The sequence below is a fragment of the Ambystoma mexicanum genome, chromosome 5p (assembly GCF_040938575.1).
Source record: "Ambystoma mexicanum isolate Mex_15411 chromosome 5p, UKY_AmexF1_1, whole genome shotgun sequence".
Classification (NCBI taxonomy): domain Eukaryota; kingdom Metazoa; phylum Chordata; class Amphibia; order Caudata; family Ambystomatidae; genus Ambystoma; species Ambystoma mexicanum.
The window spans coordinates 443,095,303-443,120,218 of NC_090930.1; the positions used below are offsets into that span (position 1 = coordinate 443,095,303).

The 24,916-nt window shown below is 42.7% G+C and overlaps 1 protein-coding gene across 2 annotated transcripts in view; it reads right to left on the reverse strand.

Moving 5' to 3' along the window:
- Positions 1 to 745: 745 nt before the first annotated feature.
- The window catches only part of IL13RA1 (interleukin 13 receptor subunit alpha 1), a 441,624-nt gene continuing 417,453 nt past the window's right edge, over positions 746 to 24,916 (reverse strand). Inside the window, exons 8-10 of one of the 2 annotated variants that reach the window (XM_069612844.1) lie at positions 12,875 to 12,977; positions 11,042 to 11,126; positions 746 to 4,387 (exon numbers count right to left, since the gene is read on the reverse strand). In XM_069612844.1, coding sequence (XP_069468945.1) covers positions 4,277 to 4,387; positions 11,042 to 11,126; positions 12,875 to 12,977 — 299 coding nt within the window. In that variant the 3' untranslated portion in view covers positions 746 to 4,276. The remainder of the gene's footprint in view (positions 4,388 to 11,041; positions 11,127 to 12,874; positions 12,978 to 24,916) is intronic. The other variant, XM_069612845.1, reaches the window with a different exon arrangement.

Sequence of the window (24,916 nt, forward strand, 5' to 3'; positions counted from 1 at the left end):
CTCAAGGCTTACTCTCACTCTCCCCTCCTATCTTCCCATCTCTGTGCAACCCCGTGTTCCTATAGTTTGGGCCCGCAGGAGATCACGATGAAGGCCGGATCCTTGTTGTCACGGTGAAATTCAGGGGTTTGTCATAGTCAAAAGTGATCCGGAAGGAAGGACACAGAACCAGGATTGGAGAAAGCCAGAGAAGCACACCGTGGAAAGAAGGGATGTCTCTATGTTTGCAAGAATTAAGAGGCCTCTATTGCAGATGGATAACCTCTTAATGATCTTGCATACCTTTGCTCCGGAGCAAGGGCATGGAGTTTCATCAATGGTGTCATGGGCAATACCGTCACAGCAACGTGTCTAAATTACGAATTGCTATGCACATTACCACAATTTAAATGTTTTTGTCACCCTAACCATTTTCTTAAAGTGCTTTATAACCACTTCAAGCATTTACCCATTAAACACATGCATTACACAATTTATAGTAATTCCTAGGTTGACATTTTCTGTTATGATAATTTCTTTGGGAAAAACATGAAAGGCCTCCCACTTTGCAGGGCATTTCTCAGCGTCCACAAATCCTGTATCTTTAGTTGGGGTACCTCTGTAAATCTGAGACGCCCCAAAAGGGCAATTGTAAATAATGTATCCAGGCTTCAATTCTTGTTTTACCGATTATTTTAACTTTCAGAATATTTGCACAATTTGCTGTAAATGTTGCTGTGGAAAAATACGCGAACAGTTCGGAGGCTTTCTTTTTAATGGTCTTTATTAAACAGCCTGAATAAAAAAATAATACACTCTTCTGATCACTTCACATTTGTTGGCTGCAACATATACAGTAATCATAGGAGAGGACCAGCGGTACCACTGTAGAGTTTGTGAAAAAAGACTTTCCCGGGCCCCTTGAACAGTTAGGGAGGTTTGAGTGTTCACAGTCTTACAAAAAAATATAAAAACGTGTTGGATTACAACAAACTAATATCAACTCATGTGATAGGAACGAAAGAAAAAAAAATATGAATCCCAAATGTAAATGTAATCAAATAATACAAACAGATCTCCCAACTCTCGAAACGCGTTGACAGATACTATTACCCCACCGAGGGACGCATAATGATTATGGTAGCAAAGATAAAGACATTGGGTATTTTAAATACCACTTGTTTTTAAAATACCACCTAATGATGACTTGGAATGATATGGAATATTTAAAACATGGTTACATAGCTATGTAAGGCATGCAGTAATTTCTATGCCCCTCCTCCGGTAAGGAACCCATGTAATTCCAACTCATATTTTAGGTGGTTTACTAAGGTTGTGAGGAACCGTTTCGAGGTACCTAATTGTTAGAACTCTGCACCCTCTATATTGGTTTTGCACAATCTGATTCTTCAGGTCGCATCAACATAGGTAACAATGGAGTCCTTGGGTCCTCTACTCCATTCGGAAGGACATCCGAATGTCACAAAAACTATCACAAAATACCATAATTAGGTGGTATTTAAAATAACATAGGTTTTTCCTGTTACCACAATATTCCTACGGAGGCCGTGGATGGTGCTCCTTTATCGACCTCAGAAGGGGGGAAATTAAGTTGGGCCCCAATATGATGAAACACAGAGACGTGGACGTTGTACTGAGTGCAGTGCAACAGGTGCATTGACTTAGTGAGATCTTACAAAGCCCAGGGCTCCAATCGTTTTCACAGTCATGCTATCATATTTTATTTCTCACATGTGCATCTTTCCTGCAACTGTTTCCACAGCTGAATGTTTGACTTGCCTATTTGCATCACCCATTAAGATAAACCCTTCTCTGCGAAAGGATGCTCTGGAAAAGAGGGCAGCTCAGAGCCACAGCAAGGCATGACCAAATTCAGCCCCTTCCCAGGCCCATGGTAAGAGGGGCCACGGCACAGAGGACGTCTCTTACCGCACAATCAGAAGGAGGTTATGGCACTACTTGGGGGGCCATGCAGGAATGAGCTTATACAATGTATGCTTCGAAGTGGAGGCTTACTGCATGGCTCCAACGTTTTTGAAAGTAGAAAGTCTTGAAAATGGAAAGTGAATAAAGTGCTGAGGGCCAGAGTTAAACATGAGTCATGGCATGAAGCACCCCATTTAGACATCGTTTCTATTTTCGCGCCAGTGTAGGATGAGTTTGTGAAATCCCACAGGTGCCTGAAAAAACTATGCAGGACATTCCCAAAGCGGGACTCTAAATAAACACCGCACAGAGGCTCGCATTCGGGCGCCCTTTTACCCCAGTGACACATTTGCAACATCTGGGCGTGTGTGGTGGCATTTCATTGCCCGTTTGACCGCATCCTGTGTTTGCAAATGGCAGTTGCAGAACAATGCAAGGTAACTCTCTGACAGCAGCTCCCTGTTTTGATCAGATGCAACGGGCACGTGCAATGCACAGAAGGATCATTTCTGACCATGCTGCCCGTTGTATTGATTCAATGTTATAATCTCGAGTGCCAAAGCCTGGGTGTCCGGAGCTCGATTCGAAACCCCCAGAAATACTTTAAGCTGTCCCATCTGCCTCTTGTAATGGCCCAAACTCCCCTCTCTCCCCCAAATGATTTTTTTTTACTGCACGCCATCCCCTCAGTCCCTTCTTCTCAGAGGTTTTACTTTGGATGGTAACATGAATTGCTGCAGCCCTGGACACAATTCCACCCCTTTGTCATGGCTGGAAAAGCATATTTTAAATTCTTAATAACTGCCCTTAAAGGTCTGTCATTTTGGCACAGTGGAGGCCCGCTGCTATCAGTAGACTCCGGGGCTTTACACACGTGGATGCTGGGAGCCTGCCAGTATGAGATTAATGCATGTGTGTGCACGCCACTTTTGTATTTCCGTGGGCTGGGATGGGCAATGTGTGCGCTGCCGCCTGTTCCCCCACACCACCTATACGCAGTCATCTTCATGAATATGGTAACATGCACAATTAGTCGAACTGGTCATCACAATGGGACATCATATGTGCTTTTCAGAGATGCCTAATTCTTAGTCAATCAGGCATAAAGGGGTCGCGCTGGTTAACGTAAACATTTAGGGAATACCTTGTAAAGTTTACAATGTAAACAAATAATGTAAATTTAGCTGCATTGTTGATTCCTTATGTTTGCCAATTTCCCAATAGAACAAGATTTATACAAACTGTATCGAAGTGACTGCTCTTGGAACGTAATATATGTACCCCCCAACCCCCACACAAAGCAACATGTATTTACAAATTACACAAATGGCTGCTGTGTTTCAACATGATAGCCAAAGCACAGAAGGCTTCAAATGAAAGAGGTTAAGGCAGTGGTCTTCAAACTGTGGGCTGGTCCAAAAGATTCCCCTGGGAGGCCCAAGGCTCTTCAAAAAGGGATTATGGTGACTGCTTATAATAGGAAATATAACACATGTGGCATCTGGGGGGATCCAGCAACAATATTTTTACTCAATGGGGGCTGGGCAACAATATCTTTACTCAAGGCGGGGGCTCAGCAGCAATAGTTTTACCCAAGGGGGGGGGCTCAGCATAAAGAAGCTTGAATACCACTGGGTTAAGGGGATACAGGTGGGGGATGGGATGGGCCTGCGAAACGACGCAAGGTGACCGTGTCTGTAATATTGTGGATACTGGGTATCAGGTCTTGGAAGTGTAAGACAATATGGCTCTCCTGCTTTCTGGGGCTCTTGAATAGTCCTGGTCCAGCACAAGCGTTGGTAGCGTCTTTTTATATTCTCAAGGCTGCGGGGTATGTTTTTCCGCTTTTAATTACTGAAGATATTAGTGATAGGTGCCAAGGACGAGTATGCTCGTCCTTTTTGCATAGACTTGCATAATAGCCTGGCACCTAATTATTTCTTTCCCGCTCTGCGTACTGGTTTAAAGGGTTTATTTAAGGCCAGAAAATAAACATTGCTTGGGTGAACTAACACCCAAGCAAAGCCTTTTTACTGTATTCGCCTAGTCTTTTTTTGTTGGCCGGCTTTGCCACATGAGGAAGCAAGTCTATCACAGACAAAAGCAGCAGGCATGGTTTGTTTTTACAAAATATACAAAGAAAATGGTCCCTGGTGGCCTTGATTCACAGCAACGGCTCCGCAATGTATGGAATCTTTTCAACAAGCTGTGACGTCTTTCCAGATCCGCACTCAGCTGCTGTTAGTGCTGAAGACTGAGGCTACGTCAAGGGAGTTCCGTTTCCATTAGCAGTCTCGCCACGCCACAACATGCCAGAAGCGAGTCACTGCCGTGCTCCACAAGTCAAGGCTCAAAACGTCTGTGTCTCCACAGGAGACACTGTCTCCACCAAAATCACAGAGCAGGTTTCCTCCTTGACTGGTTTACTGGGGAACATGGCCGAATCGTGCTTTATCCAGTGCTGAAAAGCAAACACACAGAAACACATGCTTATTGCCATTTAACTCAAAATGAAGATGTGCAACATAGAGCAGAACCAGCCATGGGATGTAAATATGCATATTATGAACAGATGCGGGTTCATTTTCGTGGGATAAGCAACTGTATATGTCTAGCAGGCAAAGGAAAAAGGACTATGCAATTCTGCATTCTTTGTTGAAACTGCTCGAAATGTAACATGACCACCAGATGAATCCATGCTCACGGGACCACTATTTCAAGAAAATTCCCCCCTTGTTTCCTGTTGTAGGGAGGCTCGAGACGCTTCAGAAAGGTTACTTAAGAATTCCTTTATTCCTCTTCCATCAAGTGTCCTTAAGTTACAGGAGAGGAACTGACTGACTCCCACCAGCCAGGCTACATCTTCCAACTGCCTGATTTGGAACGCTGCCAAACACGCATTCCCTCACTCATACATCAACATTCCCACCTTCCAACATTCTCCCTGCCTGACCTCATGCATTCCAGACGAGCTTGCATCCATTCATCCAGCAAAGCACTTCACAACACACCTCCCTTCTTTACCAGACACACACACATCACAAAACACTTCACAGCACACCTCCCTTCATTACCTAAGACACACACATCATTAACACATGTCTCCAAACCTCAGGTTGATAGATCCATGACAAAACATCACATAACATCATAGAGCACATCTCTTTTCTTCCACTGCATATGTTAGGGTCACCACAGTGTTGCCCACAATATACACACTCCATAACGAGGGTCACCACTGTGTTGTCCCACAATACATCCAAGCTCCTTAACCAGGGTCACAACAGTGTTGCCCCACAATTTATCCTTGTTCTTTAACCAGGATCACAACAGTGTTGCCCCACAATGTATCCACACTCCTTAACCAGGATCATGACTGTGTTACCCCCAATATCCACAATCCTTACCTACGGTTGCCACAGTGTTACCCCACAATATATCCAAACTCCTCAACCAGGCTCACAACAGTGTTGCCCCATAATCAGGGGCACAACTGTGTTGCACCACAATATCCACCATCCATAACTAGGGTCACCAGTGTTACCCCACAATATATCCACATTTCTAAACCAGGGTCACAACAGTGTTGCCCCACAATATATATACACTCCATAAACAGGGTCACGACTGTGTGGCCCCACAATGTATACATTCTCCAAAACCAGGGACCCAATAGTGTTGCCAGTCAATATATCCACACTCCATAACCAGGGTCGCCTCTGTGTTGTCCCAAAATATGCACCATCCATAACCAGGGTCACCACAGTGTTGCACCACAATATATCCATGGATATCGGATGAGATACTGTGGACGCTTCAGGTAGGTTGCTTAAGAATTCCTTTATTCCGGTTCCATCAAGTGTCCTTAGGTTACAGGAGAGGAACTCACTGGCTCCGACGACCCAGGCTTCATCTTCCAACTGCCTGGTTTGGAACACGGTCAAACAAGCATTCCCTCACTCATACATCAACATTCGCACCTTCCAACATTCTCCCTGACCTCATGCATTCCAGACTAGCTTGCATCATTCATCCAGCAAGGCACTTCACAACAAACCTCCCTTCCTTACCTAACACACACAAATCAGAAACACATTATTTCAAACCTCACGTTGATAGATCCATGCCTAAACATCACAGAGCACATCTCTTTTCTTCCACTACATACGTTAGGGTCACCGCAGTGTTGGCCACAATATACACACTCTATAACCAGGTTCACCATAGTGTTGCCCCACAATATATCCATGGACATGGGATGGGATACTCTGGACGCTTCATGTAGGTTACTTAAGAATTCCTTTAGTCCGTTTCCATCAAGTGTCCTTAAGTTACAGGAGAGGAACTCACTGGCTCCCACCACCCAGGCTACATCTTCCAACTGCCTGGTTTGGAACATGGTCAAACATGCATTCCCTCACTCATACATCAACATTCCCACCTTCCAACATTCTCCCTGACCTCATGCATTCCAGACTAGCTTGCATCATTCATCCAGCAAGGCACTTCACAACACACCTCCTTTCCTTACCAGAGACACACACATCACCAGCCATGGGATGTAAATATGCAGATTATGAACAGATGCAGGTTATTTTTGTGGGATTAGGAACTGTATATGTCTAGCAGGCAAACGAAAAAGGACTATGCAATTCTGCATTCTTTGTTGAAACTGCTCGAAATGTGCCATGACCACCAGATGAATCCATGCTCACGGGACCACTCTTTCATTTCCCTCTTGTTTTCTGTTGTAGGGAGGCTCGGGACGCTTCAGAAAGATTAAGAATTCCTTTATTCCGGTTCAATCAAGTGTCCTTAAGTTACAGGAGAGGAACTGACTGACTCCCACCACCCAGGCTACATCTTCCAACTGCCTGATTTGGAACGCTGCCAAATACGCATTCCCTCCCTCATGCATCAACATTCCCACCGTCCAACATTCTCCCTGCCTGACCTCATGCATTCCAGACTAGCTTGCATCCATTCATCCAGCAAGGCATATTACAACACACCTCCCTTCCTTACCAGACACACACACATCACGAAACACTTCACAGCACACCTCCCTTCCTTACCTAACACACACACATCATTAACACATGCCTCCAAACCTCAGGTTGATAGATCCTTGACAACACATCACATAACATCACAGAGCACATCTCTTTTCTTCCACTACATACGTTAGGGTCACCACAGTGTTGCCCACAATATACACACTCCATAACCAGGTTCACCATAGTGTTGCCCCACAATATATCCAAACTCCTTAACCAGGGTCACAACAGTCTTGCCCTACAATATATCCTTGTTCCTTAACTAGGATCACGACAGTGTTGCCCCACAACATATCCACACTCCTCAACCAGGATCATGACTGTGTTGCCCCCAATATCCACAATCCTTAATTACGGACACCACAGTGTTACCCCACTATATATCCACACTCCTCAACCAGGCACAAAAGAGTGTTGTCCCATAATATATCCACACTCCATAACCAGGGGCATGACTGTGTTGCACCACAATATCCACCATCGATAACGAGGGTCACCACAGTGTTACCCCACAATATATCCACACTCCATAACCCGGGGCACGACTGTGTTGCACCACAATATCCACCATCCATAACTAGGGGCACCACAGTGTTACCTCACAATATATCCACACCCCTCAACCAGGCTCACAACAGTGTTACCCCACAATATATCCACACTCCATAACCAGGGTCGCAACTGTGTTGCCCCACAATATTCACCATCCATAACTAGGGTCACCACAGTGTTGCACCACAATATATCCATGGATATGGTATGGGATACTCTGGATGCTTCAGGTAGGTTACTTAAGAATTCCTTTATTTCGGTTACATCAAGTGTCCTTGACTTACAGGATGGGAACCCACCTTCTCCCACCACCCACGCTACAACTTCCAACTGCATAGTATGGAACGCCCTCACACACGCATTCCCTCACTCATACATCCACATTCCCACCTTCCAACATTCTTTCTGACCTCATGCATTCAAGACTAGCTTGCATCATTCATCCAGCAAGGCACTTCACAACATTTTCCTTGTGCATTCTTCCACACTGGGTGATATGAAAAGGAAGGTTTGTATATTTTCTCCTCTTGTGATAAATGCACACAGTTAACATATTTCCTGTGTGTTCACCTTATTGGAAGTATTTCATTGCATGAAGTGGTCAATTTAGTACCAGCACCAACTTAATGGATGCACACCTCCCCATGTACTTGCCAGCGTGCAACTTGCCCAGTCACAAAGAAGGTATCAGGATTATCTCTGATGTAATCCTGGATATAGATGATTCAATTTATCAGTTGCATACTTTAGCTCTGACCTACTCTTGACTTACTTACTCTCCCCTTTCCAGGTGAAGGTCAGGAGGAAGTCAGTCACTCGTAGTAACTCATTATACACATGGTGATGAAGATCAGGTACATTGTCCACTGTACACAATGGTTATGCTGTAGATGTTGTGATGGGGAGGTGAAAGGTACACATGGGATGCTTAACATTAACAATATTTCTCCACCAAACACAGGGACAACATCCAAGAGTGTTCTGAATAAGCTGCAATAAGTACCAGGTATTAAAGGGACTGGATTCCATGCAGCTCTGCTTCATGGTCTCATGTGTTAGGGAGAATGCTGGGCTCAGGTCACCTACAGCTTGGGATAAATCCTACAGTGGAAGAAGGCCGCTCTCTTAATATTGTGTTTAAACATATGTTGACCACGGTCCTAAATCCAAGGTGGGGGGTAAGGGGTTAAAACAGGGCGGGAGGGGGTAAGTGTGGGATTAAAAACATAGGGAAATGGAGGGCGTGGGAGGGACACTCCCAAATAATAATTTTGGAAAATCTGTGTTTTTGTCGATAAAATCACAGGTAACCGTATCGAAGTATATGGGAATTACATTTTATTTTCCATGAGCAATTTCATAGATGGCTAGTATGAGCCTTACCACAAGACAACACATTTAGAAACCAGGGAGGCCATTGGCTGTATCACGGTAGCACCTAACCTGGCGCAGGAGTGTTTTTTCTGGAATAGCCCTTGGCCATGCTGGAGCAGGTCTTGAAAGTAACTGCAATATTATTGAGGTGTTTTCTGAACTGGTAATGCTGGGTCATTGTGATGCAGTGGCTCTGGGCCTCTGACATATAATGCCTTGTAAGCATAGCACATTGATGATATGTACAAGTAGGCACCAGGTGGACTAGTTTTCATTACCACCCAGATCTTCCTTGCAGTTCTGCTGCTTGTCAAACAATCTCTCACTTCAGCAATTGAAAGTTATTCTATTGCGCCACTCATTAGACTTCATTTTATTCCTGGCCCACCAACCTTTCTGCACTGCTCATATTCACTGCTCTGATGATCCCGTTCCTGTTCATCAGTACCCATCAAATGCCTTTCTGACATGTCCCTTCCCACTGATGGTACCCCATTATCCCCCTCAAGATTTGCTCATCAGTGAAGTCACTGGAAAACCCCATGTTTGTCCTTATGAATGTGTTTTAGAGGCACCACTTCCTAATGACACAGGAACGAACCCTGCAACTACATCAAGCGCCTGCTTGCCACAGGCTGGCTGAGACCACAGGGAGAGGCCTCATTTCAAACGGGTTTCTCATCTTTGGTCCCAAGCTGAAATCTTGCCAATAATGGGTTCATGAAAATAAATTCCAAAATCTGGCAAAGCAAGTCAGTGCTTGTTTGGTGACCAGAAAATATGTGTGTGTGTTGTATGTTTGTGTCTAGTGTGTACGTGTCTGTGTGCGTAGTGTGTGTGAAAGGACATTTTGATCTATGTTATCATAGGACACAATATGTGTACACATGTTCCATAGTTTGCACTAGTTTCAAAGAAATTAGCAAATCAGTTTTGTCCAATTATGGAAGATGGGCTATTAAAGAAAGATAGGAACTAATTTCGAAAGACAGGACTAAGTGTGAGGCAAAATCAAGCTGCTGCGGTTCTTATTAACTAAACACTTCCTTGGAGTGCGCTTCCGGTATTCCTTTTCTGAATTTTTAAATCATACAAAAATACATCTTTGGATGGTTATGCGCATCTTTGTTTATTATTTCCTTTCAAACAAACTTTCTTCTTCAAATAACGATATCCTTTTTGTCTCTCAACACGTGTTTCTCCACGTTTACTGCACGTGGTTCATCAGGAGAGCTTCAATTTTTTCGAATTCGGTAATATTCTCAACTTTTAAATCCCTTTTTTTAAAGTTATTTCTTTCATTTATAGCAAAACATTTATCCTTTGTTATCTTCCAAATGAAAAATATATGGGATTTCTTATTTATCCCGGTACGATTGCCTTCAATCCTTCTCAGTCCGGCACAGGATTTAAAAGTTGAGAATATTACCGAATTCGAAAAAATTGAAACTCTCCTGAAAGAAAGTTTATGTTTGAAAGGAAATAATGAACAAGATGTGCATAACCATCCAAAGATGTATTTTTGTATGATTTAAAAGTTCAGAAAAGGAATACCGGAAGCGCACTCCAAGGAAGTGTGTAGTTAAAAAGAATTGTTTGTTTAATATTGCAGCAGCCGCAATATACACCTTCAACAGGTGCAGCATCCAGGTAACAAAGAAATTACTCATTACTGCACAGTAAGAAATCGCCAACTATAGGAAACCAAAGCCGCAAAGGACTGCAAAATGTATACAAAAATCAAGCTGCTGCGGTACGTACAATGAAAACAAAAACAATGGAAAAACACTTTGCTACACCATTTTGTAACCTGTGACAAAAGCAAAAGCTGTTTTCCTCATTGCATGTGTAGGGACACAACAAATGACCTGCAAAATTGATACATTTCATTGCGAACCCGGTGCAAACATTCACTGACATCACACTCCAAGGTGAACGTCTGGAGAAAGGGCCAAGCGGCAAGGGTCAGATCCCATCTTCCGATTACAAGTCATCTCAAAGTGCCACAAATATTTGTTTAAAGTCTTGTTGTATATCATACACGCATTGCAAATCACAATGTCAAAAGTATCGAACATATTAACATAATGTAAAAAAAACCCACAAAACTCCAAAAAGAGGTTGCTTTCTACCTGTAGTTCATCACTTTGTTCTGAAAACATGTTTCTGAAGAGTTTGCTGGGATCCGGGATTGGTGGGAAGATTAGAATCCGGAGTCTTTTGGATAAAAAAAAAAAAGATGAACATAAACAGTAGCAAGTGTGGTTTCACCTATGTGATGTAGAACTTGAGGGTCATGGCTTAAATGACATAATACTATGAGACCAAGTTACATTTAAAACGGTATGATAGGCTTAAGGATCAGACTCCACATTCTCCATCTTTCATTTACATGCTACTACCCGCAGCCCTACAAGTAAGGGGTGTAATCGGTCTCTTTTACTCCCTGAAATAGGCAAATACTCCCCAAAAATAAAAATGGGGAGAAAAAATACTTCCAACAAATAGGAAACCCTATGACCTTATGTCCCTGTCTTCACCCACACGGCTGCATGGATATGTGTGGACCAGCAGTGCACGTAGTGCCACAGGAAGAAACTATTATTACTGGCTAATTGGAAGAAGTAAACATCTTTTAATGTGTATGAATGTGTATAATGTGTAAAGTGTGCAAAGGAATTATTATTGCGAACACATTTCTGTTTTCCAGTGACATTTATTTCACTCTCTCATAAAATACTCACCCTGGGAATTGGACTTATATCTGTACTCCCTAAAAATCAGTTTACTGCCAACTTTATGGTCTCATGGCCGAATGCAGGAGGGACCTAGCAGGAAAGGCTGCATTGCTCCTTTTGTGGTGGGCCTAAGACTCATTTGCATGTTTTGGCCCTTCAGTAATGGCAAAGCAGGCTGAACAACAAGGGTTGGGGGGGGGCATTTCAGAGCAAATGCCAGTGGGTATGATTAATTCAAAGCTTTCCAATATCATCCTTTAGCATTGCTGAAGGAGACATACAGCACTGCTCTGTGATGGTACTGCATATAGGAAATAAGTTCATCACATTTAGCCTGTACATTCCAATACATCTTTCAAGTACTTTCGAGAAAGGTGAGCAACATAGATTTACTTGTAAAACAGTGGGCCTCATTACGAGTTTCAAGGTAGCCATGCTGTTTTTAGCGGCATGGCTACCTCCAAACTCGGGTCTGTGGCCCGCAAAAGGGGATTTACTGGGCAATTCTGACCTTGGAGGGCTCGGTAATTCCCTTTCACGGGACCTGGACTGGGTACATCCCCATTCCAATTTGAGCCCTCATAGGGCTCAATGGGAATGGGGAGGATGCTAACAACGGGCCCGTTAATGACGGGCCCATTGTTAGCATGCTGGACTGCTAGCAGGTCCCGATCTTCACGTCTGGTCTGGCCAGGCGTCCAGAGCGGGACCCGCTGCAAACCTCGTAATGAGGCGGCCCGGAATGAACGGTGCCGGTCCATTACGTGTCTACCGAATACATTATTCCATAGTATATGCAGGAATACTGAATACAAAAGGATAAAACAATGGCATTGGAACACTCTGATGTCAAAACACAGGGGGGTAACCCTATAACTCATGTGACACTAGGGTATATACATGCCTAAACAAAAAATCAATGTGTCAGGTGGGTAACATTGAAGCTTATTAATCATACGGAATATATACAATTACTTTTTTTTTTAAAGTAAATTAATTTATTCCGTATAATGAATAAGATCCAATTTATTCCACCTGACACCCCTTTTTTGTTTAGGTATTGGTACACTCTGACAACAGTTAATTGGAATAGCATTCATTTTGTAAGACACATCACTTCAACCTAATTTACATGTGCCCATGTAGCATACAACACACTGGTTCAACCATTTTCATGCCAGCGAGACATACCAATGTCACACATGAAGCTATGTTTCAATACAGTACCTTTTCATGAACACTAGGAGTACTATTGCAACCGTTACTACAAATAATGGAACTGCTGGAAGCAGGATGTAATGCATCGTCCAGTCATCGTCATGGTGTTCACCTGAAAAACAATCAAGTGTTCAGATTACTTAATCATCGCCAAAGTACTTCATTGACTCCAAAGCCCAGCCATAGCCTATTCTATAGTCCTCATGCAAACATGGCAGAATTGTGCATTTTTGAAGATCATTTCAACATTACTGTTGTTGTAATACTTCCATTTCCAAAAAGGGGTAGATATGCCTCCTGACCAAAGTTCAGCGCTTTCTCTATGGTCTGCCAAAAAATTGCAAATGAACAATAGAGCAACATTACACCAAAGAGAAGTAAATGACTGGCCTGATGAAGACCATCAAGAGTAATAAATAATGCATACATTAAGTATGCAATATGCAAATGATTTTGGCCACTGTGAGTCAAAGAAATAATGAACACTTCTGTAACAGACAAGAAAACAAACACCTAGCACGTCTTGCAAATTCTAAAAAATCCACCAGACCTGCAGGACAAATTCCTTAGTTCACATACTCGACCGAAGAGAAATGCCCTCGCCCCATGGTGACAAAATATTTACCAGTGCTTTCTGTAAAATGGTGCATGCCACCAAAAGGGCACTTCATATTTGGTGCACCACCGATGAAAATGTATGTTGGCTGGAACAACTAACGGCTAAGTTCCTACCTTATGGGATCTGCACATTTTGTAAACCTGATTCTACTAATCCTAGGAGGTGAGTATGATAAGGAAATTGTATGGAGGAAAAGAAGTTTCAGATAAACTATAACAAGAATTAGGCAGAGTGAGGAAAGTTTGACAGACACTGTGCCACAAATAAGAAAGGCGAAAAACAGCTACAGGAACTGGGGTAAAATTCATTAGGCCTCAGCAAAAAATAAATATTGACACTATATGTACACCATTTTGAATAGCGATAACACCAAAGTGCTATGGCAAACTTTTATAGGGTTAGAAAAGACAGACAAAGCTGTGCTGGTGAATCGCATAAGGGCAGAGGAGTGGTGGTGTAAATACATTGGGCCTCATTACGAGCATGGCGGTAGCCGTGCCTGTATAGCAGGCACGACTACCGCCATGCTCGCTACCGGCCCCGCCACCTGCGATTGGGCAATAACCGGCCCATGGTGGTCGGTCAAAAGGTCGAAAAAAAAATCCCGAATAACAAAAATCTCGAAAAAAAAGGCTGAAAAAAAAAATATTGAATGTATTATTTTTTTATATACATGTATTTTTTGGGTCAGGTAAGTAAAAAAAAGGGTTAAAATAAAAAAAAAATAGAAAAAAGGGGGGTTGGGGGGGAACCCCCCCCCCAACCCTCCCCCAACCCCCCCATTTTTTCGAAAAAAAAACCGTAATAAAAAAAAATTCGAGATTTTTTTTTTTCTGCCTTTTTTTCGTGATTTTTTTTTTTTCGAGATTTCTAATTTCGGTTTTATGACAATAAACCCCGGCCCATTACGAGTTGAATGGTCCGGTAATTGCCCATTCGCGGGTGGTGGTATTGCCGTGCTCCCGATCCCCATTCTGCCCCCATAGAGCAGAATGGGGGTGGGGAGCATGGTTGCACCGGCACCATTTTTAATGGTGCCGGTGCAATCACAAGTTCTGCTCGCGGGTGCTGCACAGCCCGCCAGGTAAAACCTGGTGGGCTGTCAAGAACCCGCAAGCAGAATTCGTAATGCATCAGGATGGTATGAATGGTGCCTTACCAGCACCGTTCATACCGTCACCGTCAGGGTCGTAATGAGCCCATTGACTCGAAGTCCCCCCTTGCAAGTAAGAAATGCCCGACTAAGTTCACGCATTCACACCAAGCATTTACCCGCTAAAACAACACATCAAAAGTACGGCAAACTTCCAACCCAAACTACAGCACTACCTCAAGTGGACAAACCTAATAACCTCTCCCCTGACCATGCAATCAATCACCTGAGATCTCAGTAGACCCGGCCGCTAGTACACTTAAAGACGCCCTCATCAACACTCGCTCCTTAGTCGCCCATTCTCCTGACATTGCAGATGTTATCACATCCAACAAACTGGACTTCCTTGCAGTAACTGAAACATGGCTACACCCTGCTGCTGGACCTGCTCTCTCTATTGCTGTCCCTGAAAACTACTCTATATTCAGATCAGACAGAGCAACTGGGATATGGGGTGGAGTAGCAGTCATTGCCAAAACCAACTTCAATATCAGAGTCAACAACATAAACATGCCATCTGCTTAACTACTATTGTTCAAACTTCAACTATACAGCTCTAAAACCATACTCTTCCACTTAATCTACAGGCCTCCAGGGGTTATCACCTCCTTCGAGGAAGACATCTCCCATCTACTAACAGCTAATACTACACCAGGTTCCCAAACCACCATATTGGGCGACTTCAACTTCGGCTTACAAGACCTCAATGACACAAATGCCACTGTAATTAATGACACTATCACACAACTAGGTCTGACACAACACATTAACACATCCACACACATTAAAGGCAGTACACTGGATTGGCTTGCTGAAGTCAACTGTGACATCTCAGTGACCAACATTACACCTTGTGCCTGGTCAGACCACCATCTTATTACCTTCACAATACCCAAAGCTATCCAAAAGAAGGAACACACTACAGAGGCACCAAAGACAAACGTAATATCACCATGGAGAATCTGAGACCACTGATAAAACTTATCACCTCTGTACGGGCAAGTCCACCAACATTAATCCCACATCATTAGTCGAACTCTACAACAACACCTTGGAACAAGCTCTGAACAAAATAGCTCATTGTAAGTTAAGAAAGACTAAACCCACCGCCCATGTGAACAAATGGTTCTCGGCAGAACTAAAGGCACTGCGCAATCTCAAGAGAACAGCTGAATCCATTTGGAGAAAAAAGCTCTGTCAATCACTACCAAACAAAGATTCTCCCTGACAGCAGCCACTTATAAAGACGCTATTATGAACGCCAAAAAATGAGATCTTCAATTCTAGAATACACAATGCCAAATCGGGCACGAAAGAGCTCTTCTCCATTTTAAGAGAACTGGAATCCCCCGTGCCCCCCCACCGATGATTGCATCAAGGACAAAACCTGGTGTAACAACATTCAACAAGCTCTCTCAAATAAAATAGCCTTATTACAAGCTAAAATAGAAGCCAAAAAAGCCAGTCTCATGCCCAAAGACCACCCTGGCAACCAGCACAACCGTCAGCTCCCTGATTCCCCCTCCTTTTCACTTCTCACCCATCAGAGGATGAAGTAATAAATATAATAGCTAGCCTAAAACCTTCTAACTGCCTAGGCGATTTACGGGGCCAGAGACCTTGCCCCCTTCATCACTTCACTGATTAACGCCTTGTTAAAAAATGCAGCTGTCCCAAACAACCTCAAAGAGGCTTGGGTCCTACCCCTGCTTAAAAAACCCAACCTCGACCCCAACGCACCAACTAATTATAGGCCCATTACAATAGTCCCCTTCCTCCTAAAAATACTAGATAGAGTAGCTTACCTCCATATACAACAACATTTGGAGAACAACAACCTTCTAGGATTGCGACAATCTGGCTTTAGACCCAGGCATGGGATGGAAACAGCTCTCCTGGATCTAAAAATCCAAATAGACGAAGCCAAAGACAAGGGCAAGTTGGCCATCCTGCTCTTGTTGGATCTGTCGGCACCCTTCGACGTAGTCGACCACAAAATTCTCACCGAACAACTCTCCTCGGCGGCTGCATTCTCCCAGGATGCCACCAATTGGATTCGATCCTTCCTATCGGACAGAACAACCAGCGTCTTCTCCCCATCTGGTGATGCTGCCGCTGACCCTGTCCCAATCCAATGTGTAGTTCCCCAAGGTTCCTGTATCTCCTCCACACTTTACAACATCTTTACCAAGCTCCTCTTCGACCGTCTTGACAACCTGGGTATTACATATACTAATTATGCAGACAACACCCAGGTCCTCATTGACCTCAGGGGGAGCTATGACGAGGATGTTGCTAAACTGAACGAGATCTACCTAGAAATCCAAGCATGCATGGCCACCCACAGCCTCTGCTTAAATGACGATAAGACGGAGCTGCTTATTGTCGGTCCACAGACTCGCCTCAATAAACTGGATCCTAGATACCAATCCTTCACCATCGATGGCAACATCATAGAAGTGTCGAAAGAAGTCAAAACACTGGGGGTGTACACTAGGGGTGTACCTTGACTTTCTCTTAAAAAGTAAATGAACGCCACCATTCCAGCCACAGCCTATACCAACAAACTCATAAATGCCTGCAAACCATTCTTATCCACCAACAGCCGCCTTACACTGGTAGAGCACTCATACTGTCCAAGTTGGACTATTGCAACATCCTATTCCTTGGTTCTACTAACAAACCTGAATAGACTACAGATAATTCAAAATAATGCCCTCCGCTGTGCTCTCAATCTTCCACACAAGGCCCACATCTCTACACTCAGAAAGAAATCCCACTGGCTCCCCATCCGTGATAGAATTAAACTGCGGACGTTGGTCATTACTCACAAATGCCTATACCTGACTGCCCCACACTACCTCTCAGCCAAATGTACGAGACAGAACTCCACCAGACCAACCAGATCATCTTACCTTCACAAACTCAATATACCAAAGTTTAACCTGAAAACAGCTGGGGGAGTTAGTTTCCCTGTACAGGGAGCCAAACAGTAGAATTCACTTCCCATGACAATAAGAGCCGACACCTCATTCTGGTCATTTAGAGCCAAAGTCAAGGAACTGCTTAGCACCCAACAATAACCAGGCCAAGGTACTTAACTATACCCAACGGGTCCATTACCTTACTTATGTATTTGTAACCTAATCTATTATCTGCTTCCTCATTCAAATGTATGTTATGTTTGCGGCGAACCAAACTGTAACTGGCCTGCCATAATCTACTATGCATTTCCCTGGACCACTCTCTAACCAGGTCCCTCGAACCACACTGCAATGTATCATACTCACATGCTTGTATGTGCAACAATCTGTAACCACTGTTTTACTTCGCGCCCAATTACCCGAGGGTTCGGTAGCGCTTTACAAATAAACAAAACTAAACTAAGTTTAGAGGTGAGACTAAATCTATGCTTCGGAAAAGAGTGATGATGTGGACTTTGATAATGATAACATATTAGCAGTAATTAAGGCGCTGAAATACTTGAAAGCCCAAGGCCCGGATGGTATGTCAAATATTGTGCTGAAAACGGACCCTGAGAGGTGGGCTCACATATTATCCACTTTATTGAACCATGTAGTGGTATATGGCGTTATCCCAGAGTCTTGGAGGATGGCACATCTGATACCTATTTATAAGAAAGGCAATAGAAACGATCCGAGTAATTATAGATCAATATCTTTCCTCAATGTCATTAGTAAGGTTTTTTCTATATATGTCCTAAGTGCAACTGAAAAATGGGTACATGATAAACATATAAAAACGCATATTCCAAACTGGTTTTAGGCCAGGGTTGTCAACTATTTACAATGTTTTTCTGTTCAACTGGGTGATAGCACAAGAACGGAAGAAGGATAATCCCCCCTTTGTTTTATTGATTGATTTTACTGCAGCTTTTGAACTAATAAATTGTGAAAAACTGTGGGTTAAGTTGAGGAATCTAAACATGCCACCTGATTTGTTATATAACATCAGATTGTTACATGTAGATACAAAAGCTAGGATAAGGGTGAACAGCAAGAGGGACTTTTCCACATATATATACATTAGTTAAGGGGTCTAAACAAGGATTTGTACTGGCCCCAATGCTGTTTAACTTGTACACGGGCGACATGGAGAAGGTCCTACATGTCTCGCTGCTCACCTACGCTGATGATGTTGTGATCTTTACTCACATATATGGGCTTAAAGTGTAGTGTGCTGGCAGTTTTGGAATATGCCGGGGATACCGATTTGGTTGTGAATATATCTAAAACTGAATACATGAGCTTTGGCCATATTAAACCAGGAAGAACTATGATACACACCCCAGAAGGAGATATTGAAAGAGTCCAGAGATACTTGTTTTTGGGTTTTGACTTAATATCCAACCCCAAAAACGTAGAGTTGATAAAGCATACAGGAGGTAAGGCACTCTCTGCTATGAGATTATTTAAATAGTTTGCGCAGAGGACTGCAGGATATGTTCCCCTTGGGGATCATTCAGGAGTATAAGCAAAACAGGTTTTTGGATGACCCATGCTTTGAAACAGCGTATGGTCTCCAAGAACCCTGGGTTAATAAACTGGAGGGTGGGCCTTTCGCAAGGGACTCCAATTGAAGCTATCAGACAGGAGTTGGGCCTCAGCGTATTGGCCTTTAACTTAATTAGGTTAAACAGAGGGAATTTGTTTATTAAAATAAGGACCTCAGAGGGTACTTCTATTATAATGATGCTGACAGATGCTATTGAGGCAGGATCCTGCTGCCCTCTTAAAAAATGTAAGAACTTGAGCAAAATGTTCTTCAATGCTATATCGTGGCCCCCTCTTTGGGAAGAGGGCCATGGCTCGCTTTTGCAAGAGTTTGTAATTCTGGGACTGAGCGAAGAATCATCAGCATGTGGGCCAGTAAAAATGTTTAGCCACGTTTGCGAGAATGCCTTTTAGCTTCTTGGAACCACAGGGTTATCTATGTCAATTTCCCTCCCCAAAGTTTAGGAGACTCTTGATGTTGATCACATTAAATAAACTAAAGGTACGAGCAGTCTGTGGTACTTGGTATGACATACCAGAGACTAAAAGGTTTTGCAGACTTTGTTAAGTATACAGATAACCAGGAAACAATTATGCATGTTTTTACTAGCTGTCAAACCATGCTAAAAACATACTTAGTATACTATAGTGATCACATTGAGGACATCAATTAAATCAGTAGGGAAGATATTTGGTTGCCGAGTCTATTGGGACATAGACTTTCACTGGCGTTAGCAGTAATTAGAGTTTGGCTGGTGGCATAAAATAAATTGGACAGCATGGCACCAATCATACATTAAGTGGTATTTAGTAAAGACCCGATTTTATTAGGCCTAGAGTATATATTGTATTTGGATTATGACACACATACAGTAATGAATTAATTCAATAATGACCTGGCAGCGCTTAGTGGGTAAGGGCTATCAGAGGAAATGCATTTTCTGTGTCCGCACTTGCACTTTAATGACTTGTTTTATATGTACTTGTTTTTTTTGTTGTTATTAATAGTAGTTAAGCATGTATGTAATGTGTTGAATGTATACTATCCTAATAAGCTATTTTTATATTATTGCAGGACTGTGATAAATTGTAATAACTGGAGAGCATTAATACAAAGAGATTTGGTGCAATGCTGCTACCCAAAGGCTAGCATGCACAGTGAAACCTTTATTTTACATTTACTGCAAACAGTGTTTGTTTGCAGTAAATGTCAAATACAAGTACGTTTTAAACATCCACAATACTCACAAGCAAGGTCAAGTACCATGCAAATGCTATTCAGCCTTCATTAAATCTCCTCACATCTCCTCACCAATGCGAGTGGGCAAGTGGATTTTGTGAGCCCTGACAAGGGCTGTGCTCGTCATACCACTCAGTAGTAAAATCCAGTTAGTCTTGAGGACATCTACAGATGGAATTACCCATAAAGAATTTCAGTGGAGGCTTTTTTCTTATGTGCTAGTCATTCTGAACAACTTAATTTCGAACATCCAACTTCGGTTTATGATTCAGCGGCTCGATGGGCACAGCCCCATGCCAAGTAGGGCCTTTAATATGAAAGCTGAGCTAGATGGATGGGTCTAGTAGTTATTTGTTATCACCATTCTTTTCTATCACCATATTTTAATTTTCAATAGGTCTAGATATTAGACTATGAACAACACATCCACTCCAAGAAGGTGCCTAGAGCACTAAGGGGCTGGGGCTCAAAAAACGATTCTTAACAGAATGTTCTATGGGAAACTAGCCAGGAAAGAACCTGGTCCATTGTATGCCAAGAACAGGTGTGTTGCCTGGTGTGATAGAGGGGTTCTGGCCTTGCAGCAATGTGTGGCTGACATTGTCTGCAGTGTATCTGGGCCATAAGGTACTGAGTGCTCAAAACTCCATCAGGGGCCTCTGGGTCACCGAAACCTGCCTTACTACCACATTGCATCCCACTCTTGCCAGATTGGTGCCCACTTGGTTCCAAATCCCCCCAAGGACAGGTCCAAAGCTGTGGGAGATGTGGTTATTGTTATCTACAGGAAACACCTTCATCGTTTCTAGTCCCACTCCTCGTATCTTTCAGGGAGGGGCTGCATGCTCCTGTCTATTGCTTTAGGTCAGCAGGTAAATAGGGGATGATTAATGTCTTACAGACCTCCAGGACCGCTATACTTAATTTACCATCCTTGGTACTTAAATATGCAGATTTATTTTCCTTCCGACACTCTTGCCTTGGACCTTTACTAGAATCTTAGCTCACCATGGCTGCACAAATGTATCTAGTGACCCACACATATAAAAGGACACACAGATGTGATGTATTGAACACTTGTGATCTACTTCCCTCGTCGTGTACTTCCCCCAGCGACCTGTAAAGGTCCACAAAGCTAGGTCCTCAGTCAATAAATGCCCTATAACTATAATATCAATAAAGAATCATCTGATGTTAACATGTGTGTCTAACAGCCAGTTGAAGTTATTTGGTCTGCCTATTTCATCACCCTTTATACGTTCATTGAGCCTAACCGCCCCCCTAACCCCCAACGCCTTAACCACCAAGTGCGCAAAAGTTAAGATGTTGAAAAGGTCTAAGATTAGTTTGCACATGAAGACTCTTGGCCTATGAAGTTTCCTTTGTAGAACATAGTGAAAGTCCCGTAGATACCTGCCTAACTGCCATTAATTCATGACCAGTAGGGAGTGATAACCTAGTCCCATGTCCTCTTTTAACAGTCAAACTCATTCTGGTCCGTTGTTGGAAACATTTTAAGCCTATGAAACAGGCTAATAGAAGAGCAGAATACAAATGGTTAAAGAGTCACTCGGAGGCCACTTAGGTTATCTTTGAAGGCGTAAAGAAAAAAGAAATGTTCCAGGCAAAGCAACCCTACTTTAAAATCGAATCTGCTTCTATTAAATCTCACACACTTTATGTTTTCAATGATGCCCTCCATTTCTTATTTTTCTACTGTTCCTCCCTCACATCACTTTTGTGATACCCCAAATTATTTCTTTCTGCACACAATCACCAAAAATATGGCAAAACCCGGATGTGAATGAGTGGCCCTCATCTGCCAATGGCTCATACCTCTACTTTGGATGGAAAAGTGGATATTTGTTTTTCAGTTCAACAGCAGGAGGCGGCATCTGCCCTGGAGTTAATCATTAAGCTCAAACCTGCCAGCTCAGTGGTAGCTCAATCCCCAGGCAGGCATCCCCTTCTCCTTCCTTGTTTGCAAGATGCCTTGCCCGCCTTGCAATTCTCTGCTTCTCTGCTGTCTTTGTGGCCGAAGAAGCCAACTCTGTACCCCTACCTATCATCCAATCATCTCGGAAATTATAGCGCAAGGGGTGTGAAACTGCTGCAGCATTTCTTGATGATTCTCGCTGCCTTTCCAGGGCCAGGAGAATAACTCAGGGGCAACCCATTTGTCTTTCAAGCAAGACAGCGCAGAGCAACACAGGTTTGAATCCCAGTCCCATGCTTAGAGACTGGTCTCTGGAATTAATCAGCCACAGATTACAAAACAGGCAAAGTAGACAACAGCCTACGGGCCCCACTCCTTTTAGGGGCCCCGTGACATCCGATCAAAATAATATGGATTTGATCTTGAAAGAAAATTACAATCAAGCTTTGTAAAATTGTTCCCAAAAGTAAAAAAAAAAAGGATCAACTTAAAGAAACAAAAACTTTACATTAAAGACTCTATAGAGAAAATACTGTATTTGTGTAATGTACTCATTAACAACTTAAAGTACATAAACCAGAGACATCAGATTCACATAACCGTTTGTCTCTTAAAAGCTCATCTTCTGGCAGCTGGCAGTTTGTAAAATAATCCAGTGCAAGCTACGTATGTGTAATGTACAGTGGTGATGGTCATCTCCATCTAGTGCCTGACGAGCGCACTACTTAGTTCAATGTTATCCCACTAGAGCGCTCGCATGAGAGCACTCCAGAAACTAAGCTTTCGTGTGATGTGTGTTCCCACCGAATCCAGACCCGAGTAGAATATTCGCGAGTAGAAGCTTCGAGAACACTGGCAAGTATATATACCTGACGTCTGCGTTACTAAGTTAGCTTTTCTGAGTCATAATGAAGTTTGATTAACTTGACCATCTACCGTAACAGAACAAATCTATTTTGCTCAGGCACTTTTACACATTTTTGACTGAGAATTAAGAATTCATTCATTTTCTTGAAAAAGGTATGAATATTGTTTGTCGTCGCTCTTTTGAAGGCCCATAATGTCGGCACCCGAAACAAAGAGGCACCAGGAGATATTTTGCGAGGGCGGCCCGAAATTGTAACTGCCCACGGGCCTCCACAGGGTTTAATCCGGAACTGGCTATTAAGTGGTTATAAAAGATCAATGAATTAATTTCTCCTTTTCAGCTGGGGTTTTCATCTGAAACATCAATTCTGGGATTTGGGATGCTGCTCTTGCGGAGGCCAGCAGAACTCTGCTGGTCATGTTGGATTTCTCAGCAACATTTGATCATATTTAGTGAATCATGTCCCTTATTCACCCGAATGTGTTTCACATACCCATGCTTCTCCTCCCTCCTCCTTTTGCCACCTAACCCACAATCTCACCCAGGTCCCTTTCTGTCTCTTTGTTTCCGTTTCAGCACATCTAACCCGAGCTTCCCTTCGATGCCACTTATTCTGTTTCTTTTCCTCCTTCTCAGCCTATTTTTACTCCTTAAATGCGTTGACCCCAATACCCGTCACTACTCGAAAAAGCAAGCATGAAGGATTGTATTATTGTGATCATTGGGGAAACAAATATATTTATTTTCTAAAGCCCTACATTTTGAAGCTAGAAATTAAATAAATATATAATGTTTGGTGCATTTTAGTAAAAGTCTGACAGCAACTGTGAGGTAAAAAAATGTTTACAGAAGATTTTGTTGATGCATCGACTTGAGTTTGGCTTAATGTAGTGCACAGGAGGTGTAGGTTCTCAAACTGGATGATGGTAAATGTGGAGACCGCCATAACAAAGGAACTAGTGGAGGTGGGGCAATATTGGCATGAAGGCATTTGTATAGAAAAGGCCACATGAAGGGCACACACTGTGTCCCTTTTTATCACTTTCAATGTTTTTCTTAAAGGCAACCCATTGCATCATTTGTGGTTTATTTCAGAACAGGAAACATTCAAAGTACACACAGCTGCAGATAGAGTTGTTTCTTGTTATGCAGACACACACACACACACACACAAACACCCTCCACCCCAAGAGAAAGGGGTGGAATATGAATGAGCGGAAGGGGCCTGCAAAGGTAAAGGACGAGAGAGTCGACAATTTATGAGAAAGTCCATGGAAGTCTGGCATGGCAAGTGTCTGGGCTTGGGGGACATATGATTTGGTCGTAAAGTACTATGTACCAAGAGGGGAGAGGGGTTCACATGTATACAACCGGAGAACAAATCGCCGGGATAAACTGCAACAAGCACAGGAGTCAAGTCGGGGGATAGATCAGGTCAAGGAAAGTAGAATTTCATCAATCTTTAATAGACACATATTCAATTATATCATACATAGTGCTGAAATTACAATAAAAGCAGCATAAAAACATACCATCAATACTCCACATTTCCTATTAAAGTGCATATTAGCTTAATAGTATTCCTAACATATTGGAATAAATACACTGAAAAATTTATAATGGTAGTTTGAAATAACTAGAAAAAACAAAAAGAAAAAATATTCAAAAAGAAAAAACCAAAAAGAAAAAGAAAAAACAAAAAGACGAGGGCACTCATCCAG